Source organism: Cariama cristata, unplaced genomic scaffold, assembly GCF_000690535.1.
Source record: "Cariama cristata isolate BGI_N322 unplaced genomic scaffold, ASM69053v1 scaffold8071, whole genome shotgun sequence".
Taxonomy (NCBI): Eukaryota; Metazoa; Chordata; class Aves; order Cariamiformes; family Cariamidae; genus Cariama; species Cariama cristata.
This window is the reverse complement of record NW_009597462.1, coordinates 407-23246: the sequence shown is the minus strand read 5'-3', so window position 1 is coordinate 23246 and position 22840 is coordinate 407. Positions and strand designations below refer to the sequence as shown.

Genomic DNA, 22840 nt, shown 5'->3' with positions numbered 1-22840 from the left:
CCTCTACCAGCTTCGTAATAAATTTGTGATAAAAACAGATGCTTACACATTTTTGGATCTAACACAATTCTCTCTCCTTATTCACTTTGGCTCTGGTTCTGCCAAGATGTATGACAATATTTTACTCCTTGAGGGCATCCTATTGAAATAGGTAGGACTGTGTGAGGAGAAAGCCAAGAAATCAGTGGAGTTAAGGACCTTGAGACCTTCGTGCAGCTGAGCCTGTTTTGCTGCCCATGTGGAGTGGTGGTACAAAACTGGACCCTATGTAAATTGCAGGCATTTCAAGACATGATGGATACGGTTAGGGTATTTGTTGGTACTGTGCTCACAGAAGAAAACTACATATTTACAGTATGTATCTTTGTGAGCATGATTGTCCCAGAGAGTAAAATGTTCCACTCCGTATTTTCACCATGGTCTGAAGTATTCATTTTCATTAATTGATTGTGCATATGTCAGAGAAAATATGCTTGTCAGTGGAAGTCAGATGGATCTACAGCATTTCCTTAAAAATGTAATTTTGTAGTTCATTATTTGCAATGTAAAGTGTGAGCCACCTTCTGCCACACATACCCCGTGGTGAGTAGCAGTTCAGCATACTCACTACATCTCAATTTAGCCATCTTAAGAATAGGAACAATAGCAATTACCAACCTAATGGAGATTTGCAAGTTTTAATTTGCTACCAGCTATGACATCCTCAGATGTCAATGAGCCTTATGCAAAAGCTGTTATTATAATGAAATGTTTTAAATGCTCGGTGTAGCATTTTACCCGTGCAGCAATTGTCATTTTTGTTTGCTACAACTTTCTGACTTTAACATGAAATCAACAGCTGTAACAGTAACCTATGTCTTTTTTCAGTTCTTACTGATAAACAGCAAGTGCCCTTTTTTCCTTTTCTTTCACCTAAAGAAGGGATTCTATTGAAGCACAGCTCTTTCTTCCCCCTCTACTTTTTTTTGGTGGTGCAAAGAAATGAACAGCTGTAATATAAGCTCCCAAGAGTGCCTAATAAAAGTTTGTTTTCTACAAGGATGGCATGAGTAAACTGGGGGAAGTGAAACTTCTCCTATTTCTGCAGGTTAACTTTGCAGCAAGAAAACAACCAGTCATTATGAGAGATTGCTGCAGTGTTAAGAAAAAAGTCTTGCTCAAGGATAATTGTCTTGAATGTTTCTCTCAGTTGCAGGTGGATCTGCAGTTAGGTTCTTGTGCTTTGTATACAAAAGTCATTTAGGACAAATGTTGCCAGCAGCATTATTTACAAACAGGAAATATTTACAAACTAGGGGTCAATTTCATTCCAGTGTTTAGTTTCTAATACAGAATTTCATTCAAGTGATGAATGTTCCCCCTCCTTTATAAATGAAAACAAATTCTTAGGAGGAAGTCTGCATCTTTACAAGCAGTTGAGATTTATTTATATCCTGTTCCCACTGAAGCTGATAGAGTATCTTCAAGTCTTTTTTTCCTGAAATATCATTTTAAAAAACATTTATAACTCATTAGATAGTACTCTAAGAACACTCTTTAAAATGCTCCACAGGCTCCACACCAAGCAGAACCAGGGTAATTCCTAGGTTAGCCCGATTGAGCACAATTATACTAGTCTCGGGACAGACTTTGGCCATTTCCTTCTTGTCTAAAATAACCACCTCCAGACATTTTCTTATAAAACAGCCCTGCCTCTCTCCTGTACTATCAAAATATTTTCCTGTAATGTATCCTCTCTGTACATATTGAGGTGAACAAGCTGCAAAAGACCAACTTCTGCAGGCAAAAGCCTCCTGTTATCCTTCCAGTATCTCTTCTATGCTGTGTTTAGTTTGACGCGCTTATCAAGCAGCCGTCGTCTGAGCCACTTCACTAAAGCTAAAGGTCAAAACTGTAGTGCCAAATTCCAGCCACAGCCACAACTGCGACCCCAGAGGCCTCGTTCAGATAGAAGTAAGGGCAGCATAGATATACTGATTTAAACGCCGGTATCTTGGATAAGACGTAGACATTTTTCAGAGTGCTCAATCTTTCTCAGTCATAGCCTTTCCTCTCCTTTCCTGTCCCCTTCCATTCTTTTCTCTTCCCTTCCCTTTTGCTATTTCCTTATACTTTTTTTGTTGAAAAATTTGCATCCTTTAATCTCAACTGTTTCCTTCTTGGGGAATAGGCGATGTTCAGGTTTTGGTACACCGTCAGTTAAGAAACTGGCCATCCTGGCAACTCTACAATCGTTGCCTCTTTGGTGGAGATTGCCTCAATTACATCCACAGCCCTTTGAAAGAAAGTAGTTTTACCCCCTTATTCCAAGAATGGCTGACAATATTTGTCTTTACAGGACATCAGCGATGCCCTTTTAACATCAGTGACTTAAACACCATTTAGACATGTTAAGGGAGAACCTGGGAGAGGTTTGTTTGACAACAGCTGTCAAACGCAACCTAACCTGTAACATAATGCAACCTAGTTCCAGCAGAAAATGGAAAGGAAAAAGAAAATTGAAAGTACGTACGATGGAGAGAAAAGGAAAAGGTACATCTCTTGAAGCCTTGCTATGTTGCCAAAGGGATTGGTCTTCTTTCCAACTGAATGTTTATATAAGTAAAAGATGGTTTAATGTGCCTGTTGGAGCACGTTCCTTGTTGACAATTACATTACCATACAGTTCTCAAATGATTTAGAAGACCTCGGCTGTGTAAAACATTTCTGGTTGGGTAAGTGTGAAGATGTAAGCACCATTTTAAATCCTGAACAGGTGATAAATGGCAGAAGTGGATTAAAAGGGGCTTCAAAATTTGAAAACTCAACAGATAAATAATTCTGCTGAGACCCAGTAACAAGGAAAGGGCCTGCCCTGGTTTTGGGGTTTTTGTGGTTTAACTCACAAAGATTACAGGCCCTGTAAGTCAGCTGTTTCATCTAGTAAATTGCGGCTCTCAGGGCAGCATAACCCCTCACAGACAGGTGGCTTAAATATGGTAGGTAATAGAACTGTTGTGCTAAGCTACTTTTACACAAAAAACACCTTAACAAGAGCTCTGTGCCCCTGAGTCACAGCCCACCTGTTCCCAGAGGTTGATATGTGATATTTTGAGCTTCATGATTCTTGTCTTTGGCTCTGCATATATACGGAAAGAACAATACAGAATGCTGTAATCATTTTAGGTGTGAAACTAGGATTATTTTAAAGGGGGAGAGGGAGAAAACAGGGATACTTCTTTTTTTTTTTTCCCCTTCTGAGAAGAATGTAGTCCCCATTAGGATTCCTGTTTATCTGCTGCCATGAAAAGGCGGCTTTTCAATAAATTAAGGAAGGGATTTTATGCCTCTAAGCCACCTGTTGCCTCAGCTGCAGATAGATACCTACCTCTTAATAGGAATGACTAATAAAGTGGGTACTATATATTATACACGTGCATATATAATTTATGTATATGCATTATATAGATGTTTATAATCTGTTTGTCCTGAGTAAAAATGACCATTGCAGCTACAAAGAAACCTGTGTTCATTCAAATGCTCCACAGCAGGTTCCCACCACAAGAACTTGTTCCCCCCGGTTTCCGTGCTGCCCTGTGTCAGCCTAAAGCTGGATAAACACAGAGGAACTTCGCGGGGGTTTGTACAGGGCCTGGCACTTAAGCCCCTCGTATCCCCAGAGAGACGAGCCTTGCTGCTACAATGCTACAAATATAGTAGCAGTGCCAGGGAAGGCTAACCCAGGGAATTGTTCAGCGAGAATGGCTCAGGAAAGAGTAACATCTGTGGTAAGACATAAAAAGAAATTCTTACAGTCTCTCAGTAGCTGGGTTTAGACCTAAAGACATGTCAAGCTGCATATGGCCACCAAAACTTACTGACAGTATGGCATCCAGAGCGCTTGTGTTATATATGAACATATTTGATTTCTCTAACAAGGCTGGCTGTTGCCCTGTGCTCTGGGGGAAGCCTTTAGGAGAAATGCGCTGCACCAAGGCCCAGCTTCTCAGAAGCAAAGGGCTTCACTCATCTCTACTGTAATTTCAAGGGAATTAAATGAGATTCAACATAGATGAATTTTAACCAGCCAGCTGCCTCAACATAAACAGTCATTTCTTTCTTCCAGTGAGCCAGCTAGGTAGCCAGCAAGGATAAAAAGAAGAGTACCTCACACTTCTGCCAGTCACACAAGATAAAGGTAGAAATACAACATACTTTGAGGCTGTTCTGCAATCCTGCAAACCCTTGCACAGTGATAAGACACGTTTATCAGCGTATTTGCTGCTCCGTGAGCAGCTTCAGACGCTGTCACTAGAGGAAGCTACTGGGCCACAGTCAATGGGAGGCCCTTGGGTCTCTCTGCAGATGGCTCCGGCCTATCCAGCAAGGAGCAAACCCTGACTCGTTCCTGTCACCCCACTCAGAGCATAGTTTAGTTGGAGGTTGAAGACAATTCTTTTTCCCCCGGGAGGAAATTTCTGGAATGTTCCATCCTCTACAGAGCTGTTACTACAGGGCCGCAGGGCCTGCATCTCCTGTTCTTGATAGGACCTTACTCAGAGAATTACATTTTCCCCCATTTCAGAAAGCTCCAGGAGCAAGGTTTAAAGCAGGTCAAGTTCACTGTGATACAAAGCTAGCAGGTTAAAAGTTAATAGCTTCTTTTTGTGTTACATTTTCACAAAGTAAGGCTGAAGCTATCTGTTCCCCTGATAATTCTTACAAGGGACGTATTTGCAAATGATGGAAAAATGACCACACCAACATGTTAATGGGAACAGCCAGCTATCAGCTTAACTTGCTGTGGTATCTATAGACACCACAGCACTGAGAACAGCAGCTGTTACCGAGGCAAACAGCTGAAATAAAAGAGGAAGAAAGGCGGCTTGCAAATAACTGCCTTTGCTAGTCCAAATGGCTCTTAATACTCTTTGTGTAAAGATACACTGTTGTTAACATCTGCTTGAAGTTAATCTGAAGAGTTGTTTGCAAATAGCAAAGCTGGTAAGCACCTGCTGCTTTAGGATAGATGAACAACTTCTGCGAGCATATAATATGCTATTTTATTCCCAGCAGCTCTTGCAAACACCACCCTATACAGAACAGAAATGAATGGACTTTGTGAAGGGCACTTCAGCTGAAATTGGATAGGACTATACAGAAGTATCGCTAGATACCAGAACAGTTTAAGAGTCTGGTTCAGAAATATTCTAGAACCTGAGGGTCTAAGTGCTCTTAGAAGGGTGACTAAGGAAAGCAAACCAATTGCCAGTGACTTAGGTTGGTAACTTGGAGGTCTATGTATTAACAGAGTTCTGGAACCACTTCACTAGGCTGGTTTTAAAATTGCCCCTTACATCAGCATGTGTGAGTGCAGCACAGGTCCCATCTTCCCGGCATGCAGGGAATGCAAGAAAGCGCAACGTGTTTTCTGCATTTCCAGTTCACTGTGTGCTTTCTGTCCCCTTGTTAGAGCCTCCCTGAGCCACTCTTCCCACAAAGAATTCCACCTCACTTGAATGTTTGTTTGATTTCAGTCAGGTAAATCAAAATGGCAAAGGAAAGAAGACAAAAGCCTGAGTGAGACTGACCCCCTCTTTACAGAAAGTCTCTGTACGCCTCCTCATTAGCAAGACTTGTCTGCTTTTCCGTGCTGTTCTATTTCAGTAGGGGATTATCTTACTGGATGTGTCCATACCGTAAGGCAGTAGACGGGCGGCAGATGTACAGCAGAGCAGTTAGTCCCTCCCTGTACTTTAGCGACTTTTATCCTTTGATTTGTCCTTCAATTTTGGCTGGCCTAATTTATGATTGAAGTTGTTTGCAGTTTCCAGAATGCTCATAGATGTTCAGATATAATTGAAAATATCATAATACAGTATCTGTTAGCTAGTGTAGCTGTAACTCTGTTCATAAATTAGACAAGAATTTGTCATGCAGGAGAAAAGTTAACAACAAAGGTTCAGTCCATCTCTTATTTCTGCGACTGCACAAAATTAAGAGGACAAGTGAGAAGGGTGACTGAACCCCAGGTGTCTTCCAAGACCTTGTGACAGCTCCTGTGTTCTTAATTAGATCTAACTCACAGTCTTTTGAGTTCAGTGGAGATAGCCACTGACTTTGGTGGAGGGACCAGGCTTGTAAAGAAAAGAGGAGTCAGATGGGCAGCATGAGTGCAAGGGATAATTTTTTTTTCCTCTTCTTGAAACCCACCCAAAGGACTAGAATGTCTTCACTTCTCAGGCCAAGGACTGAGTTTTTTTACTAGACTTGTCTTTTCATCAGTACTGCTCTAGAAGGGAAAGATGCTCCTAGTTTCCCAGATCCTTTCCTACCTCTGCTCTTTCTTGCAAAGACAGACAGACATTCTCCAGTCATACAAAACCACCTCCAAACTTGACTAATGTATTTAAAATCCTTCCTTTTTGTCTGTACTTTCACAAGAGAGTTCTGTCAGAGTTCTAGGAGTGAGATTATCCACTTCCACAGGTAAATCCCTCCGAGTTTTGCTTCCACCTCGGTTACACAGACATTCCCGTACTTTTGTTGCCATTTGGGAAACTGCCTTTGATGCACTACTCAGCAGCACCATTTGAGCCTGGAGTCTCCTGCATGATCTGTGACGGCCTTCACTTTGACACGTTAAGAAAAGAGACTGGCAGAGACCCACCACTCTGTGTTGTATGCAGAATACCCAGCTAACTTCTACATCTTTTTTTTCTCTAATGCATCTTTGCAGCCTTTGCAGAATTTCATTGGTGTTAATTCCAAATGAACATGTGAGTCTCAGACACATGAGTTTCTGCAAAATCACAGCGCTGTATTTATGCGGGGGGAAGCAAAAAGGTATGTTTGGGAAATCAGATGTCAATCTGGAATTTGGGAAATCAGATTTTTATCTTGGACTACAAGTTCTTAACGACTACCACTGCTATTAATCTCCTCCCATAAAGCATACATAATTCATAGCTGCCTGTTCACACTTCACTGTGAACAGTGAGTGCCATTTCTGGGTATCTGAGTAGTCTAAAAAGCCCTGCAAATGCAATGTTCGTAATTCTGGATAACCAGGACATAGTGGGTTCAGTTGCTATGGTTGCAGGCAACAGATAGGGAAGATTGCTATTGCACCTCAGGCAGCAGCAACTGATTGTGCCACTAAATCCACTTACATTCATTTTTTTTATTATAATAATTCACAGCTGTGCTGACTCTGCTGCAGGTAACATTAGTGGCATTAGGAGAGGCAGGAAGACAGGCACTGTAAATTGAGGGCCCAGTGAAGAAGTTGTCCCCAGACTAAAACAATAACCTATAACTACTAAGTACATAAGCAGAAACACTCTGAATTACATGTATCCGTGCAACAATGAAATGTCTCTAAAAGCAGTCCACATCAGTTCTGGTATATCTTGACAATAAATTATAATCAATTCCAAAAGGGGATTCTTCTCATTTGTTCACATTTAATCAAAAAGATTCCATAACATAGAAGAGAGCTCATTCCCTTAAGAGATCTTGGATCCTTTCAGGAACAATCAAACTGTACCACTAGCATCAGTTTCATTACTCACGCAAGTACCAGGGATTCAACAGTCTTTTTTGTGCAATGTAATTTTAATGTCACTAATATGACAAAGACTCTTGCTATGTATTCATCACTAACATATTCTATAAACAGATCCTTCAAGTGCAACAGTACTTATATGCGGAAGATACACGTGCCAATAGAGGGTGTACATTAAGAGGTTAACTAATATTATTCCCTTTCCATGCTACTCTAATTAAGGTCAAATGACTCAGAGGTTTGAATGCAGTTATTTTTTTTTTTAAAGTATGTCTGAAGAGTAAAAAAAAAAGAAAAAAAGAGCATGTGGACCTCAGGCCCTTTTTGATTATCAGTTTGGGATTACAGGTCAGAACAAGTTTACTTTTTAAAAAATATCTACAATTTTCACTCATGTGAGACACGTGAACCAGATGGATACTTTGCTGTTTCAGTTCAGTGGAAAGCAGAAAGGAGTGGCATCATAAATGGTTAAAAATATCCTCTGAGTCCAGCTAAGCAACATCGATTTCCAGTATTGATTACCAGGGATGTACTTTTAACAACCTGTATCTCTTAACAAAGGTAGCCAATGAGAGGAGCTGCGACTCTGTAAGTCGCTGTCATTTTCCCTCTGTATCTGCCCACCTAATAAGTATGCACTGGTGCAATGCACAATGTCTGTATAGGTAGCTAAATTCATCAGAACCGATCTAATTTTTCACAATGGTTTTTAAAACAGTCTCTGCTCTGCTGCAGAGAGGTGGGATCAGAGTGACACTCAGTGGCAAGACAGAAAAAGTGATTCTCAGTTTCTCAGATTCCATCTAACATCTATTATTCGGATGCATGAAATTTTAATCAGATCATTATTAGTATTTTCTGTCTGGTTGATAATATTCTATGTAAGCATTATAATTCAGACCAAAACATGTACTTTTGATTATGCAAACTGAAAGAACGGTTGGATGACTTACTTTACGAAGGTCCCCTTCCCTCATAACTCCTGTGCTGTGATCTCCTGCAATTGAAAAAAAGAAAAAAGAATTTGAGAAATTAATCTAAAAACTCCAACACTGAATTTCAGAAATGAGAGACTTGAATCACCATAGTTTTACATTCTGCTGTAATTTGAATCTTTGCAGATGACTTGAACAGTCTGAAGAATACCGTTTCACATCTTGCATACAATTTAGCAAGTTGCATACGTGTAACTGACAGTTCATGACCCTCCCACTTATTCGTGGTAGATCAAAATATTTTCTGTATGTTTCTGAATGCACAGCAAGCTATGGCTGATTGAATTTGGTATCTGAAAAAAAGGAGACATTTTCCCTTTTACGTAAGTAAACACTGGAATAAATGATGGAATCTTCACTATTAAAGATTTTTAACATCAGTCTTGACAAGCATTTGAGAGAACTATTTTAGGTGGAGTAGTTCTGTGGCAAGGTAGCAGTGTGGACCATCAGTCTTTCCAGCCTTGCCTGCTTTGGTGCTGGGAAAGGTTCATGGTATTACATTCGATTACAGTGCCAGAAATTCTTCTGAGCCTGTGCCTGCCTAGAGTCACTCAAACTCAGAGCATTCAAGGATGTTAATAAAGAAGACTTGCAATACAATGTTTCTTGAAACACTGTATGTAAAATAATTTCCATCTATCATCTCAAAACAGGGTCCTGTTGCGTCAGCCATGTCTATGCGATCTGTCCTAACAAGCGGGTCGTGCCTCTCGCCGCCACCACCACCACCACCGCCACCACCTGGACCTCCCCCCATCTTTGAATCAGAAACCGTAAAGGATGAAGGAACTGCATCTCGCTCAGCCCTATTTGCACAGCTGAACCAGGGAGAGGCAATTACCAAAGGTCAGGAGAATTTTGGTCCATGAGTCAAACTACATCAAGAGCTGCAATGTGTATTAACCTAACTGCCACTTTTTAAGTGACATTTAAGCAACTCAGATCTTTCTGAGGCTTGCAGTGAGTCTGATGGATGAGACTGCATATCAAAACCTCGTTTAGAAGCAACACCATTTATTTGGAGGTATCCTTTTAATTTTAAGGCAGCCAAGCTGGACATCTTCAATCCCCAGTAGCTGGTGAACCCCTGAGTTGCAATTGCAATAAAAATGTATCCCCCTTTCTGATTCACATTCAGTGTACCGACCTGTGTCAAAATGTGTTACGTGTTAGGTGAAAAGGTATGGCTTACAGATCAGGGTGCAGTACAATAATAAAGCTTTTTGTATTAATACTGGACAGTTGTAATTAAAGTGGATGGCTGTGAGTTTAAATACATATGAATGATACATCTGCCTTTAATGCTGCAGGGATAGGTCAAATATTGTCACAAATGAGAAACAGAATCTCATTTTTATGGATGGACAAATATGATATAACAAGCTCCCGGAGATCGCTACAGACAGAGAGGTACTAGAAGACATTGTGGCATTTACTGTTAAAGGTACTAAGGCAGCCCATCCACAGTACAAGGCGTTTTATATGAACTGCTAAAAATATAGGCAGTTACAGCTTAGGTTGTTACCCAGGGAAACCCTGAGGAAATAAAAAATGTAAATTCACAGAATAATTTAACACAATGACAAATGAACCTTTCCCTCTTAAATATGAACACCCTTAGGACTGGAAAACAGACGTCTCTTTTATAAACACCCTTTTTAATTTTAGGGCTTCGACATGTCTCTGATGACCAGAAGACTCACAAGAACCCCAGTCTACGTGCCCAATGTCCACCTGTTCGTTCTCCGACAAAAAGCCATACTCCAAGTCCCACCTCTCCCAAGAATTCCCCGCAGCAGAGCCATGCCCCTGTCTTGGAGCTAGAGGGAAAGAAGTGGAGAGTGGTGAGTTCCAGTCACACCACTGAACTGCACCCTGCACATGGCAAACCAGGCTGAGCACTGAAACCTCTTGCAAAAGGCTGGCCATGATCAAGGCGCAACAAATCCAAGTTGCAAATAAATGGGCTGAGCCTTGCATTGCTCTGCCTTGCTACAGTTTAGCTTTCACTATTCTGTGGCATCTAAAGTTAATTCATTTGTCTCTGGGAGCCATATACTAATCCATCCAAACTGCAGAATGTCAGAACTAGCATATAAATTCCTTGCAAAATCAGATAATCCCTCAGAAACAAGTCCAGTGGAGAACTGCAACTAAAATCCCCTCTTGCAGGCCACTGGTGCGAGTGAGAGAGAACAGTATTACCACAGAGCACTTTCTCCAGCGTTGTTAACCAATGGAATCACACATCTATTTTCCATCACCCATTCCATGCAAGCATATCTCCCATGCTTAAAAGTAGAGAAGTGTTTTCCTTTTGCTCAATCTACAGATGGAAAAGATAGATTTGTTTAAAGTTTGGGAGTTAATTTATGTAGGCATATACCAAAGAATCCATGAGTGAAAATTCGCATGACTGTGTTGATTAAAAGAGAGGGGAAACAATATGCAGTTTAGTCATGCAGAAGGTTATATACACTGTCATTACTGTGGAGTGGAGTTTGCAGAAGGTGCAGTCACCGTTTGCCTGTGTTACGCTGCCTTACGGTTATAGTACCTGGAACCTTCCTTGTGGATCCCTACTCTTTCCTGGACATCCATGGAGAGTAAATGTCCTTTCATGCTTCATAATGAAAGCAAATGTCTTCACCTGTTACTCCTTATTGTATACGGTAATGCCTGTGCCTGCTTATAACGCACTGTATAGGATGTAACATAGAGTCATAGAATCAACATCTGGGGGAACAAAAACTTGCTCTGCTCTTCAAGGTGCCCCTCTAAATTGGATGGGAGCCAAGCAGCAGTTTTGCGAGTGCATTTTTAAATTGTTGTGAGCATAATGTCTTTGCTACAAAACCAACGGGCTTTGTCACAGTCTATGCTAAGTTCTTCAGTTCTGCAGCTCTAACATACACGTGTTGTCTAAGGGTGAATTAGGTGAAATACCCGATCACCAAGCAGATTAGATTTTTAAGCCACAGGAAGGATATTGCTCTGTTGTAACTGAAGATGCAATGACTCGAGGATAAGTTGTACTCAACTCTGTCTGACTGCTAAGACAACCAATTAAATAAACTTTCTTTTGAAACAGGAATATCAAGAGGATAAGAATGACCTGGTCATTAACAACACTGAACTCAAGCAAGTGGCCTACATTTTTAAGTGTAACAAATCTACACTTCAGATAAAAGGAAAAATCAATTCAATTACTATTGGTGAGTGGGCAGCTCAGCTAAGCTTTAAATGCGAATCTTGAAAAAACTGACTTACGTGATTAATAATGCATCTGAATCATTCCATTCATTTTAATAGGTTGATCACGTGAGTGAAGTCACTCAGCTATGCAGTGCAAGACTGGGAGTTTTCCTAGTTAATGTAGCAGGTGTGCACATATTTGCTTTTATCTCGCCTTTCTTATTTATGATTGCTTTTATTTTAGACAACTGTAAAAAGTTTGGCCTTGTGTTTGACAACGTTGTGGGAATCGTGGAAGTGATCAATTCCAGGGATATTCAGATTCAGGTAAATATCTATTTGAAAAACAGAGAGAGACAGGGAACAAGCAGGGGAAAAAAAAAAAAGCCAACATGTAGCTACAGAAAATTTTAAACACTCACAGGACCACAACAAAAATAAGAGATTGATGCATCCAGACATATCATTATATGCAGTAAATTCTGCTGATGTATTTAGAAAATGCCTGTGAAAACTACTGACTGTCACTGGACAAACCTCCCTTAGCCCCGTCCCTTCTGGTTCCAGTGATGCTGAGAGACCTATACACTGTAAGAACTGTTACTTCTGGCCCTAATTTTCTTGCTTTCATGCTAAACAGCTCCTAGCACTTGAAAGTTCAGCAGTGCTTATGGAACAAGTTCTGGCTAATTGATTCCTAAGCCCAGAGGACGGTTACTTCTTTTTTCCTTATTCTCTCAATGGAAATGTTCGAATAGTCTGTCAAAAGACAACTAAATGACATAAAACGAAAGCAGGCATCAGGATTTTGAAAATCTCCCCTGCCAGCGACGTGACACATTACATGAGTAAGTAATGTAGTCATTTGCCTACAAATGGGCTGTGAGCCTCTACTGGTTTTGTCTTTGATAACCAGTAAACAAAGCTTCATCAGAGATCATCTTCCTTGTGGTTCTCATGACAAGAAAATATACGTATTTTAAATCCATACATTGCCCTCTCCTGGGGACAGTTGCCCCGTTCAAAATATAAACAGTCTGCTGGACATTTACAGCACTTCATTCATCCCATTCCAAAGAGGTCTAACTACACATGCTCTAATACTGGGATGTGTCCAACACACATGACCTAGTCTCAAGAAGGGACTTTAGGATGTATTATTTTAAGTGAAAATGAAATGGAATGTCAAGGAAATTATATCAAAGTGCCAGTCTTCAGAGAGAGGTCTTTTGCTTAAAAGGCTGTGCCTGCTGTATGACATAAAATGTAGACAGTCCCGCTCCATGCTTCAGAAATACTGGCCACAGCCACCACAGGGAATAATAGCAAGATGGCTTTTTATATTTTGAACCTCAGACAAGTGACCGACATTGCTACCAGCTGTGCATCATCTTCTGAACTGGAACAAGGAGTTTTATTCGTGATCGCTACATGTCTCCTTATGGCAGAGGCAGTTAGTTAAAGATCCCAAGCATTTATTTGAGTGGTTTTTTAAATATTTATTTTTATCATTACCTCTAGAACTATCCATGAAAGCTGAAAAATTCATATGTAATGAATAGTGAAACCACAGCTTGCTAATAAATAAAGGGGAAATATCTTTTCAAAGAACTGAAATTCTTTTGATTAAGTAGGTTCTATGAATATTGCATAAGGCTTCTGTGCCATGGAACAGGGTGGAGTTCCACTTAAGAAGGCAGAGTCTGGCTATACGCTATATGCCGCTTGAATCAGGCGGCTTCTGCAGGGTTTCAGTATGCCAAGTGCTGAGCACCTCAATTTTCTCAGTATGTTGAAGATCTGCGCTTATAATTTCCAAATACATGATACGTTAATGCAACAAATTTCAGTAAATTAATCCTACAGATTTTGCTATAGTTACTTCAGTGCTGTATTGCTTGGCTCTCCTTTCTCTCAGTGGTATCTTTTTTCTTGCCAGACATTTGCAAAATGTACTAAACACACCCTCCTTTTGTTCTCTATTGCATGAAAACCCATTAAAGAAAAGGAAGTTTAAGGTGCATCGATCCACTACATAGATCAGACTTCAGGATCAGGGTGGGATGCAAGAAGACAGACCACTTGTTCTTTGTTTGCTGTCACATTTAAGGAACTGAAGCTGAAAATATATTCTTAACTTGAATGACAGGAGACACAGACAATTACCTGTCTACCACATGCGGTTACTGTGGTATGGCTTGGAATAACCTCTGCCCTTTTGATGCACTGTCCACGGTATATCGCTGTCCCTGCTAGACAGGGCAGGAGGAGAAGGAGGAATTTTTACTGACAACCAGCAAGTCAGCCAGTTGGCCATGAAGAAATCTTTTAATCTGTAGAACTGTAAACAGGAGAAGATTTCCCGTTCTCCCCTCAAGTGAATCTCGTGTTTGCTTTTAAAGCAACATAAGAAATAGCTTTAGAGATTTAATTAAATTGATCTCAGTACATTTTTAGAACTGTAGCTTGCCTGAAGGGGATAGAAACCCTTTCCTATTGTATGCTATAAAACCTGGAAGAGCTTCAAAAAGTCTTCAGAATGTATTACAAATCACTTGTTGAGTACTGCTGTATGCTGGGACCTCTCATTTGCCCTTACTGGGTTGGAGTTGACATGTTTGATTTCTTAACGAGTTCTCACTGATGAACAGGGTGAACACTGCCTAAATAGCCGCACAAAAGCATCACTGAAATTAGACAGAATCAGGGAAGCACTTTCATTAAACTGTGTTTTAAAAGCTTGCTGTAGATTATAAGTTTGCTGTCCTGTATAGATCTTTGTTACCACCAACAACAATTTTCACAGTGTCTAACAAATCAAATATAAGCATCATGCAGGCAGCTGACATGCAGATCAGATGTTGGTGGCCAAAATTAGACCTGGCAGGCAATGAGGATTTTATTAACAGTATCTTTGTGTGCATTTTAGGAGTTGATATTAAGTAGCTTTTATTTTGCAGGTGATGGGGAAAGTGCCAACCATTTCTATTAACAAAACAGAAGGCTGCCACATCTACCTCAGTGAGGAATCATTAGATTGTGAGATTGTGAGTGCCAAGTCATCCGAGATGAACATCCTCATCCCCCAAGATGGTGATTATGTGAGTGAGATATTTTTAAAGCTTTCCTCCCCCTTCCCTGCTAGTCTTGGTAGCAAATAGCACTTAAACTGCTGGGGAAGAAACTAACATACCACAGATATTACGTCACCAAAAAATGATCCAAAACAATTGCATTTCTATGTACCGATATCTCAGCTACCAGTGCAGGAGGAACTCCTTATTTTCTGGGGCACAAAGTAATTTCAAAGATCAGACATGACGTCATTTCGTTTCATTTTGATAGATAATGGCTTCATCTCCTGTCCATTTAATTTTCTTTTTTGATATCTAAACATAATCTCCCAAAGAAACTCACTTCACACAAGAGCACTCAAGCCTGAAGATGATGATGCTAAAACTAAGATAAACATAATACTAGTACAGATTAAATAATACAGTATAATGTACTTGGTTTTTTTAAGCCGTTGATACATGGGGAGCATCTGTAGTACTTTCTAGTCTTTTCAACATACGGCCTTAAAAGGCACTTAAACAGGTGCATTTTCCCAGCTCCTTTTCTGTTCTAGTAAGATTTTCATACTATGCGCACCGGCATTTCTAGTGAAGTCATGCTCTGTCGCTTCAGACACTAGCAAGGGATCATGCAGGCAAAGCATACTCGTAACAGTTTCCTAGTCTCCTCAATAGAGCAGTGTTGAAATTGCACGGAATGGCCACAGACAGAATGTAAATTTCTTGTTAATCTTTTGGGCTGGAATTTTGCTTGGTCGAGGGGTTTAGGCCTTATAAAAGAAAATATGTAACAAGAGAATTCTCATGCGCCACATTTCAAAAGTGAATGCTGGATGCCTAGCTTCAGATAACTAAAAAGGAAATGATTTTTCTGTGGGTGCATATTCACCTATTTCTTTAAAAAAAAAAAAAAAAAAGAGGTCCTTTTGAGCAGTCTCGCCTCAAATCACCATATCATCTGAAATTACTGGCTATCAAAACATCTATTTGAGGTGTGAACAAAAAAAAACTTCTCTTCACATCGTTTTTTGTTTACTGAGAACAGAGAAAACCCAACAACATCTCCCATCCTTCCACCAAATACATGGAATGGAAGGAGGCTTTCTTTGATGTTCTGCTTCGTTTTGCATACCCCACAAGGGATGCTGAGTCTTTTGAAGTGTATCACACTTAGAATGATAGGGTTGGGGGTTTTTTATTTTATTCTTCCATATTACAATATTGCTTTTGTCCTTAAAATTAGACTCCTCACTAAATCTCCACATCTAAATCCTTTCTACTGTCTTCCAACCCAGACACTGATGGAATCTAAAGTCATTTCTGACATGAGGCTTATTTACTTAGTTGTTCCAAATAATGGTGTGAGAGGGATTATTGCAAAGCAGCACCATACCAAGGCTATTTGAAACTGGGTAGCAATAAAGCTTTTTCCTGTGTGGCATTGTAAAATAGCTTCCTAGGGTAATGAAGAAGGCTTCTCTCTAATCCTGGCATGTCTGAGCTATCAATGCTTTCTCAGTCATGTAGCACTAATACTATTCCACCAGTTTTCATGAGGTTATCCGCTGTTTATTTAACCATCATTGTTGCCTTTGTTTCTTACCAGAAAGAATTTCCGGTTCCTGAACAGTTCAAGACAGCATGGGATGGATCTAAGCTGGTCACTGAACCTGCCGAGATTGTGGGTTAACTTCCTACCGCCATACAGCACTTGCTGACCGTGACCAGACCACAGCCAGCACAAAGCGCGCAGTCATCTAAAGAACTAGGAGCAGCAGTAGTTCACACTGCTGGGATAGGCCTTCCAGCATTAGCTCTGCATGCTAGAAACAGTAACACACCTGGCACCCTTTTGTTAGGCATCCCAGTACTTTTCATGTTTCCACACAGTTTGCCTTCACGTACAATTTTAATTCTAAATGATTTCATGTGAATGTAATAGATTAAAACCCCCACCCTCCAGTCACATCATTGGTTTGAAATACGGTATACGTTAAGCCAAAATACTGCATGATACACTTTGTTATCATCTTGCTTCAGTGCATTCCTTTTTATGTTTCTGCTAATCAAAAACAGCATTAAGACTTTAAGATGTTTATTTTTACCTATTAAGCAATTCTTCTGTGATGCAGGAAGATAAAAATGTACCCCTAGAACGTATGCAGTTCCTCATAGTTCTGTGGCAATCATAACAGGTTTTGTTTTAAACAAGCAAAAAAGGACAGCTTTCAGCAATACATTTTGCTAACGGAAGGTAAAAAACATATGGTATTTTAATCAAACACTTTTCTAATATGTATATTTAGAAGATCCCTATGTTTTCTGTGAGGTAAGATTTTATTACGGTCCACAGACTTGCTGTTGCCCTCTCATTTCTTGCAAATTAGTAATTCTTTCTAAGCTAAAGCCTCATCTAAACTAAAACCTTGCAACAAATCACTTGAAGGTTTTTTGCTCCTTGGATTTCTTTTTTCTTTTTCTTTTTTTTGTGAGACAGTCTCTCGTTCTTTAAAATTTCACATTGTATCTTGCATCCTGTTCAGAAAACTGAGGCAGGCATATATGTAAGAAACCAGCTAGTTTCCTTACTAATAATGTTCCTTTAAAATATTGCTATTGTAGCTCATATTCATTAAAAATATCTTCCCGTTTCTTCCCTACATTTGTAGGACTTACTCAATTTCAAATACGTCCACAAAGCAAAGCCATAGATTTATGTCTTACTAATTCTGAGCCCAAATAAAGGGATAATTTCCTGTTTAGCCTTTTGATTCTACTTTATAGTCCCTATTGTACATGCTTTTTTAACAAAGGTGGAGTGTTGTATACATTTGTACTATTTCAGCACATAGTATGAATAAAATTTTAAAAATTTAAAAAGTCAGCTTGTTTTTGATCATTTGTAATACTTTGTAACAGTGGAATCAGAGTGAGATGCTTGCAGAGCTAGTTACAAGCTAAATTTTGTGCCTAATTTACTTTGAAAGTACGTTAATTCTTGAGGGTTTTTAAGTATATCTTTGATTGTAAACCCTATACAATACAACCAGTAGTGCTCATTCCGTAAGGTTTTGCTATCTGATGTTTATGTGTATGATGTGTTTGCTTTAATACATACCATTTTTTCAACAGTAAACTTCTTACAAAATAAAAAGGAAAATGTACTTGTTTAAATACAAAGTTGTTCAGAGCTTGCTACATTGCAGTGTTTGTCCTATATGCTGTCTCCTTAAATGCTCTTTCAAAAGCTTGATTGAGAAAAAGTAGCTCCTCCTCCCATTTCATGAAACATTATCACTTTTGCCTCCATAATGCACCTGACAGTGAATAGCAGGTACTCTGCGTGCTAGCAGATACACCTGAAGTTTCATGCATGTAACTTTGGCGACAACCAGAGAATTGAGCTTTTCACCATTCTCACTTCTAGGTACACCTCGTATCTTCCAGAGATTATGTCTAGGGAGATGATCATGACCTGGTGCAAGTTTATAAGGTTTGCCTTCTATTTTGAGCTTTTCCCATTGTTTCCCTATGTGGCTTTAGATGTGTCCCTCCTGTGTTAACAAACCACAAGTGGTCCGCTCCATCTTTCACTTGGATGTGCTTCATATCTGAAAAATGGGCATCACATACTTGTCATCATAAAAGGATTGTTGAAGGATTGTTTAATCCTTAAATCATAAGCATAATTTGTTGTTCCATAAAATAATCTTATTCTGGAGCATTCTGACCTGAAACACTGACTCTTGCTTTCGTGCAGCATCAAACAGGGATCAAGTGATCATGCAGCAACAGGAAGCCACTTAATCCTGTGGAGGTATGATACAAAACAAGTACCAAATGCTTGATGATAAGCAGAAAGCAGCGAGACAGCTCTGAATCACTACACAGGCAAATTCTTTTAGTTCCTCCTAGGGATTTCACTCCCTCCTCAAATACAAACTCTGTGAAGGCTGGTCTGATTCTTCTTTTGAATGCTTGAAAACAAACTCCCTTGTGGCTAGACCTTCTCCCTAAAACTCGTGTTCTGGCAACATGCAAGACCCAAGTACATTTTTTTGACCGGTTTCTTACCAGGAAGAAGCCTTATGCAGTAACAGTGCGTGCCTGACAGTCTGACCACACCTGAGAACTTTGTCAGAGGGCAGAGGTTTAAAAGATAAGGAAGAAGGCCTTGCGTGGACAGACCCAAGGTAATTGCTTCAACTGGAGAAAAGGCTAACAAGTCCATGCATTACTGGACACCAGAAAAATAGGAGAGAGACTTTTAAAATATGCAGATAGCTTTTATCCAGTACTCTTAGTCAGCCACATGACAAAAAAAAATCTATAGCCAGCTTTTGTCACTTCTGGTCCTCATAAAAAATACTTGTCATAGATTTCCAGTAGCTTGAACTGTTCTTTCCCTGCAGTCTGTCTGTAACCTCAAAAATACAAAGGAGTGCTAAATAAAATAAATCCAAGGTTTTGATTCTACCCTACAGGAATTAGTGTACAATTAAAGTTTAAAAACTCATTTTCTGAAAAACCAAGTAGATCTTGAGATAGAAATAGTCAACAAGCTGCAGAAAGATGATTTGATGAATCATCCCAGCCATGATCAGTTGTGTCCACTAAGTCTTTGGCAGCAAGCTTGATCTGTGTTTAATGGCTGACTCTAGCAAGGAATGAACTGCTAAATGCTGAGCATCCCTAAGGTCCTGTTGATCGTTTCTTTTTACTGCATGCTGTCATCCAAGATATGCCCCTTGATTTCAGCTCTACACTGCACTGAAATTGTGGTTATGCTCTAAATCAGTACAACTGTCAAAACAGAAAACAGCGCATTTGGTGCATATATTGATATAGAACAAATGTGAAAGGCGTAATTAGCCAGTTCATTTTTATAAACCTGCATGGGTCAAATATTTACCAGTATAGATGCTGTCAATCAACCAGTAAAATACATGTAAACGAGAAGATTTTTTACTAAGTAAAAAGCTATTTTTCCTATGAAAATCTTCAATGGATCTCATACTTTCTTAAATAGAACCTCTGTAAAAGTACTCACAAAGTACTCTGCACAAGTACCTCATGAAGTTCAATGAGGGGAACTGGAGCATCTCTCCCAGGAGGAAAGGCTGAGAGAGCTGGGACTGTTCAGCCTGGAGAAGAGAAGGCTCAGGGGGGATCTCATCCATGTCTATAAGTACCTGAAGGGAGGATATAGAGAGGACAGAGCCAGGCTGTTTTCAGTGGTGCCCGGTGACAGGACCAGGGGCAAGGGGCACAAACTGCACAAACCGACACACAGGAGGCTCTCTCTGAACAGCAGGAAACACTTTTTCACTGAGGGTGACCGAGCACGGGCACAGGTTGCCAGGGGTGGTGGTGGAGTCTCTCTCCTTGGAGACATTCAAATGCCGCACGGAGATGGTCCTGGGCAACCGGCTCTTGGGGACCCTGCTTGAGCAGGGGGTTGGATCAGGTGCCCTCCCGAGGTCCCTGCCAACCTCAGCCCTTCTATGGTTCAGTGATACTTGCTGAGTTATTTAGAACATCGGTTACCAAGACTGAGTGGGCGTTAGCAGTACCGCGGCAGTGAGCCCATGCACCCAGCAGAGGGCACGAACAGCTGAGGCCCAGGCCCTGGCAAGCTCTGGCCGTTAATGAAAAATGCTGGACCCCAGGACCGACAAGGGACCTGTATACCGCTTGTCCAAGACCTGGGCAATCACACTCCCTAAAAGTCACTGTAAAACCAGTTAAAGATGACCTTGACTTTGAAATTGTCATCTTGGTAAAAGGAGAAGGTTTGATTGGGATGAACAAGGAAGAAGAAAAAACAACTACTTGTTACCAACAATTAATTTGATCTTTTGGGTTTTTGAACACTGCTAAGCATATCTCCATTAAAAGCACATTTTAAAAAAAATACCCAACTGAACTTAAAAGTAATGTTTAACAGAGCTATTGAAGATAAAGGAGTAAGTAATTTCAAGTCTGCCGTTGGAAACCAGAAATCTTTTCGATGTCCAAGGGAATTAGGCACTTGCTAAGGCCTCCCAGTGTCATAGTTATTATCCAGACAAACCATTCTTGTTCTTACTCTTTTCTGAGTCCTCAATTTACCCGAATCTGCACGAGTTCCTTCAATATTACCGCACTATTTGTGTGTTCAAAAGCCTGTGCACCGCTTTTCTTTCCTGGAGATCAAGCGTTTGTCCACTTGAAATCCTTCAGGGGTTCAACTCAGTATGCACCCTTACTGCACTCTCCTGATGGGCTGCTCAGTTGGGCTCCTTCTAAAATGAGGAAGCAGCTGCCTCCAGACAAGTGGAGGTAATGTCCACTCCATGACACAACATGCTAGCATGCAGAGCAGTTACCAAGAACGTACAAGCCAGATTCAGTTCCCCTGCTGCAGGTGAACTGGGCCCACTGCTGTGAAAATATTGCCCAGAAGTAGCTACTGCCCTCAGAAGGTGCCTATAAACATGCCCCTGACATACGAAGCAGTCATTAGATAAATATCATAAATACCACTCCCCAAGGAACATTCTGACTACCAGAAAACAAGAACCTGCTCCCTCTTTATGGTTGAAATCCTTTTGGGTGCCAAATTTTCGCAGAAGAGAGAACACTCCCTACTCCAGCACCCAAAACTCAGTGGTGATCTTCTAGGCTTAACCCCGCTTCCCTGAGCCTCACAGCATGCCAAGGACCCTACCTGATCACCACTGACCACCAAAGACTACTCTTCTCCAAACCCCTAGTTCCAGTGCTGCTTCGATGGAGGCACACTCGTATTTCCTCTCTGGGAACAGTAAAGAATGTGAAAGGGAATTAGGTAACTGGTAAGGCTTCCGAGTGCCACACTCCCGAGTAAAGCTGTTCTCCGGTTGCTCTTCATTCAAAGCAGGTCAAGGTAAGAGGCAAATAAAGGTATTTACACACAACTCCCAAAACAGACAGTACTAGTAAACAGGCAACCATACTAAAAAACTATGTATCCTAAGATAAAAGTGGAAAAGTTCCTTTTTTTTCTCCACCTGATTTGCTATGGTCTTTTTATCAACGGTGACAAATAGGATTCTGTTTTCTGTCTGTATTACACTTGAAGTTGCACCTGTTAGAAAACACCTCTCAGTGGACCATGATCGTTTTAGAGCCAAACGCTCCTTCAAAATCCTCAGAGGGATGAGACAGATCAGTTTCAGAGTGAAAGGCTAAACTGATTTAATTTCAGAGACAATTGTGACATTCTTCTACACTGTTTTACTTTATACTTAACTTTATACTTATGTAAATGCATACATTTGCTTTTTGACTTAAATTTCATGTTCTGTACCTGGCTGCTTGCCCCAACAAGGGGCAAAGTTCTCACTCTGGTGGCTCGGTCTGTATGTTTCAGTAATGAAGAACCTCTTTAACTAACATTTGCATTTAATTTCACTGTGTACATGAACATACCTACTTCATACAAATGTCTAAATAGCGTGAATACATGTAGGCTGCTGGGCACAACAATGATTAACCACTTTGGAAGGTTACATGGGAAAATAATGTATTTCGTTTAGTCTAACAGGGAGAAGGAGAAATTCTGTTTTTTACAGCTGTGCTATTTGCTGTGTTAAAAAAAGGGAAACACTCCAGGTTTACAGTATATATTAATAGTTCGTTCAGTATGGAGCTATGTTAACGTTTGTGTTATACAGAATTTCTGGTCTGGTTGAGATGCTCGATAGCACACAAGAACCTTAAATATTAAAAATCAATCTGGAGAATTGTGTTTAAACCAGCTGTAGGGCTCCTGGTTCTTTGTTCAGCGTTTTTGCACAGGAAGAACATGAATGTGATAGGGGGAAAGATGAAAAAGGGGAGATGGAAAAGAAAGCAACATTTAGACAACAAAATCAACTTGCAGAAGCCAGTTTAACACCTTTTCTCTCTCCAAACAATTTCAACCCACTTCCTGCTAGCAAAGAGAAAGTGTTCAGAAAGTTGCTAGAGGTCAGGAACAACAGCTGTAACCACAGCTGGCC

The 22840-nt window shown here is 40.3% G+C and overlaps 1 protein-coding gene across 1 annotated transcript; it reads left to right on the top strand.

The window, feature by feature from the left end:
• Nucleotides 1-9200: 9200 nt before the first annotated feature.
• On the top strand, nucleotides 9201-17035 carry LOC104168329 (adenylyl cyclase-associated protein 2-like; the record flags this gene model as incomplete). Its single annotated transcript, XM_009708895.1, has 6 exons — nucleotides 9201-9393; nucleotides 10216-10391; nucleotides 11639-11762; nucleotides 11987-12069; nucleotides 14703-14843; nucleotides 16423-17035. Coding segments are annotated over 6 exons (801 nt in total), but the record flags the coding sequence as incomplete, so codon positions are not given.
• Nucleotides 17036-22840: the final 5805 nt, after the last annotated feature.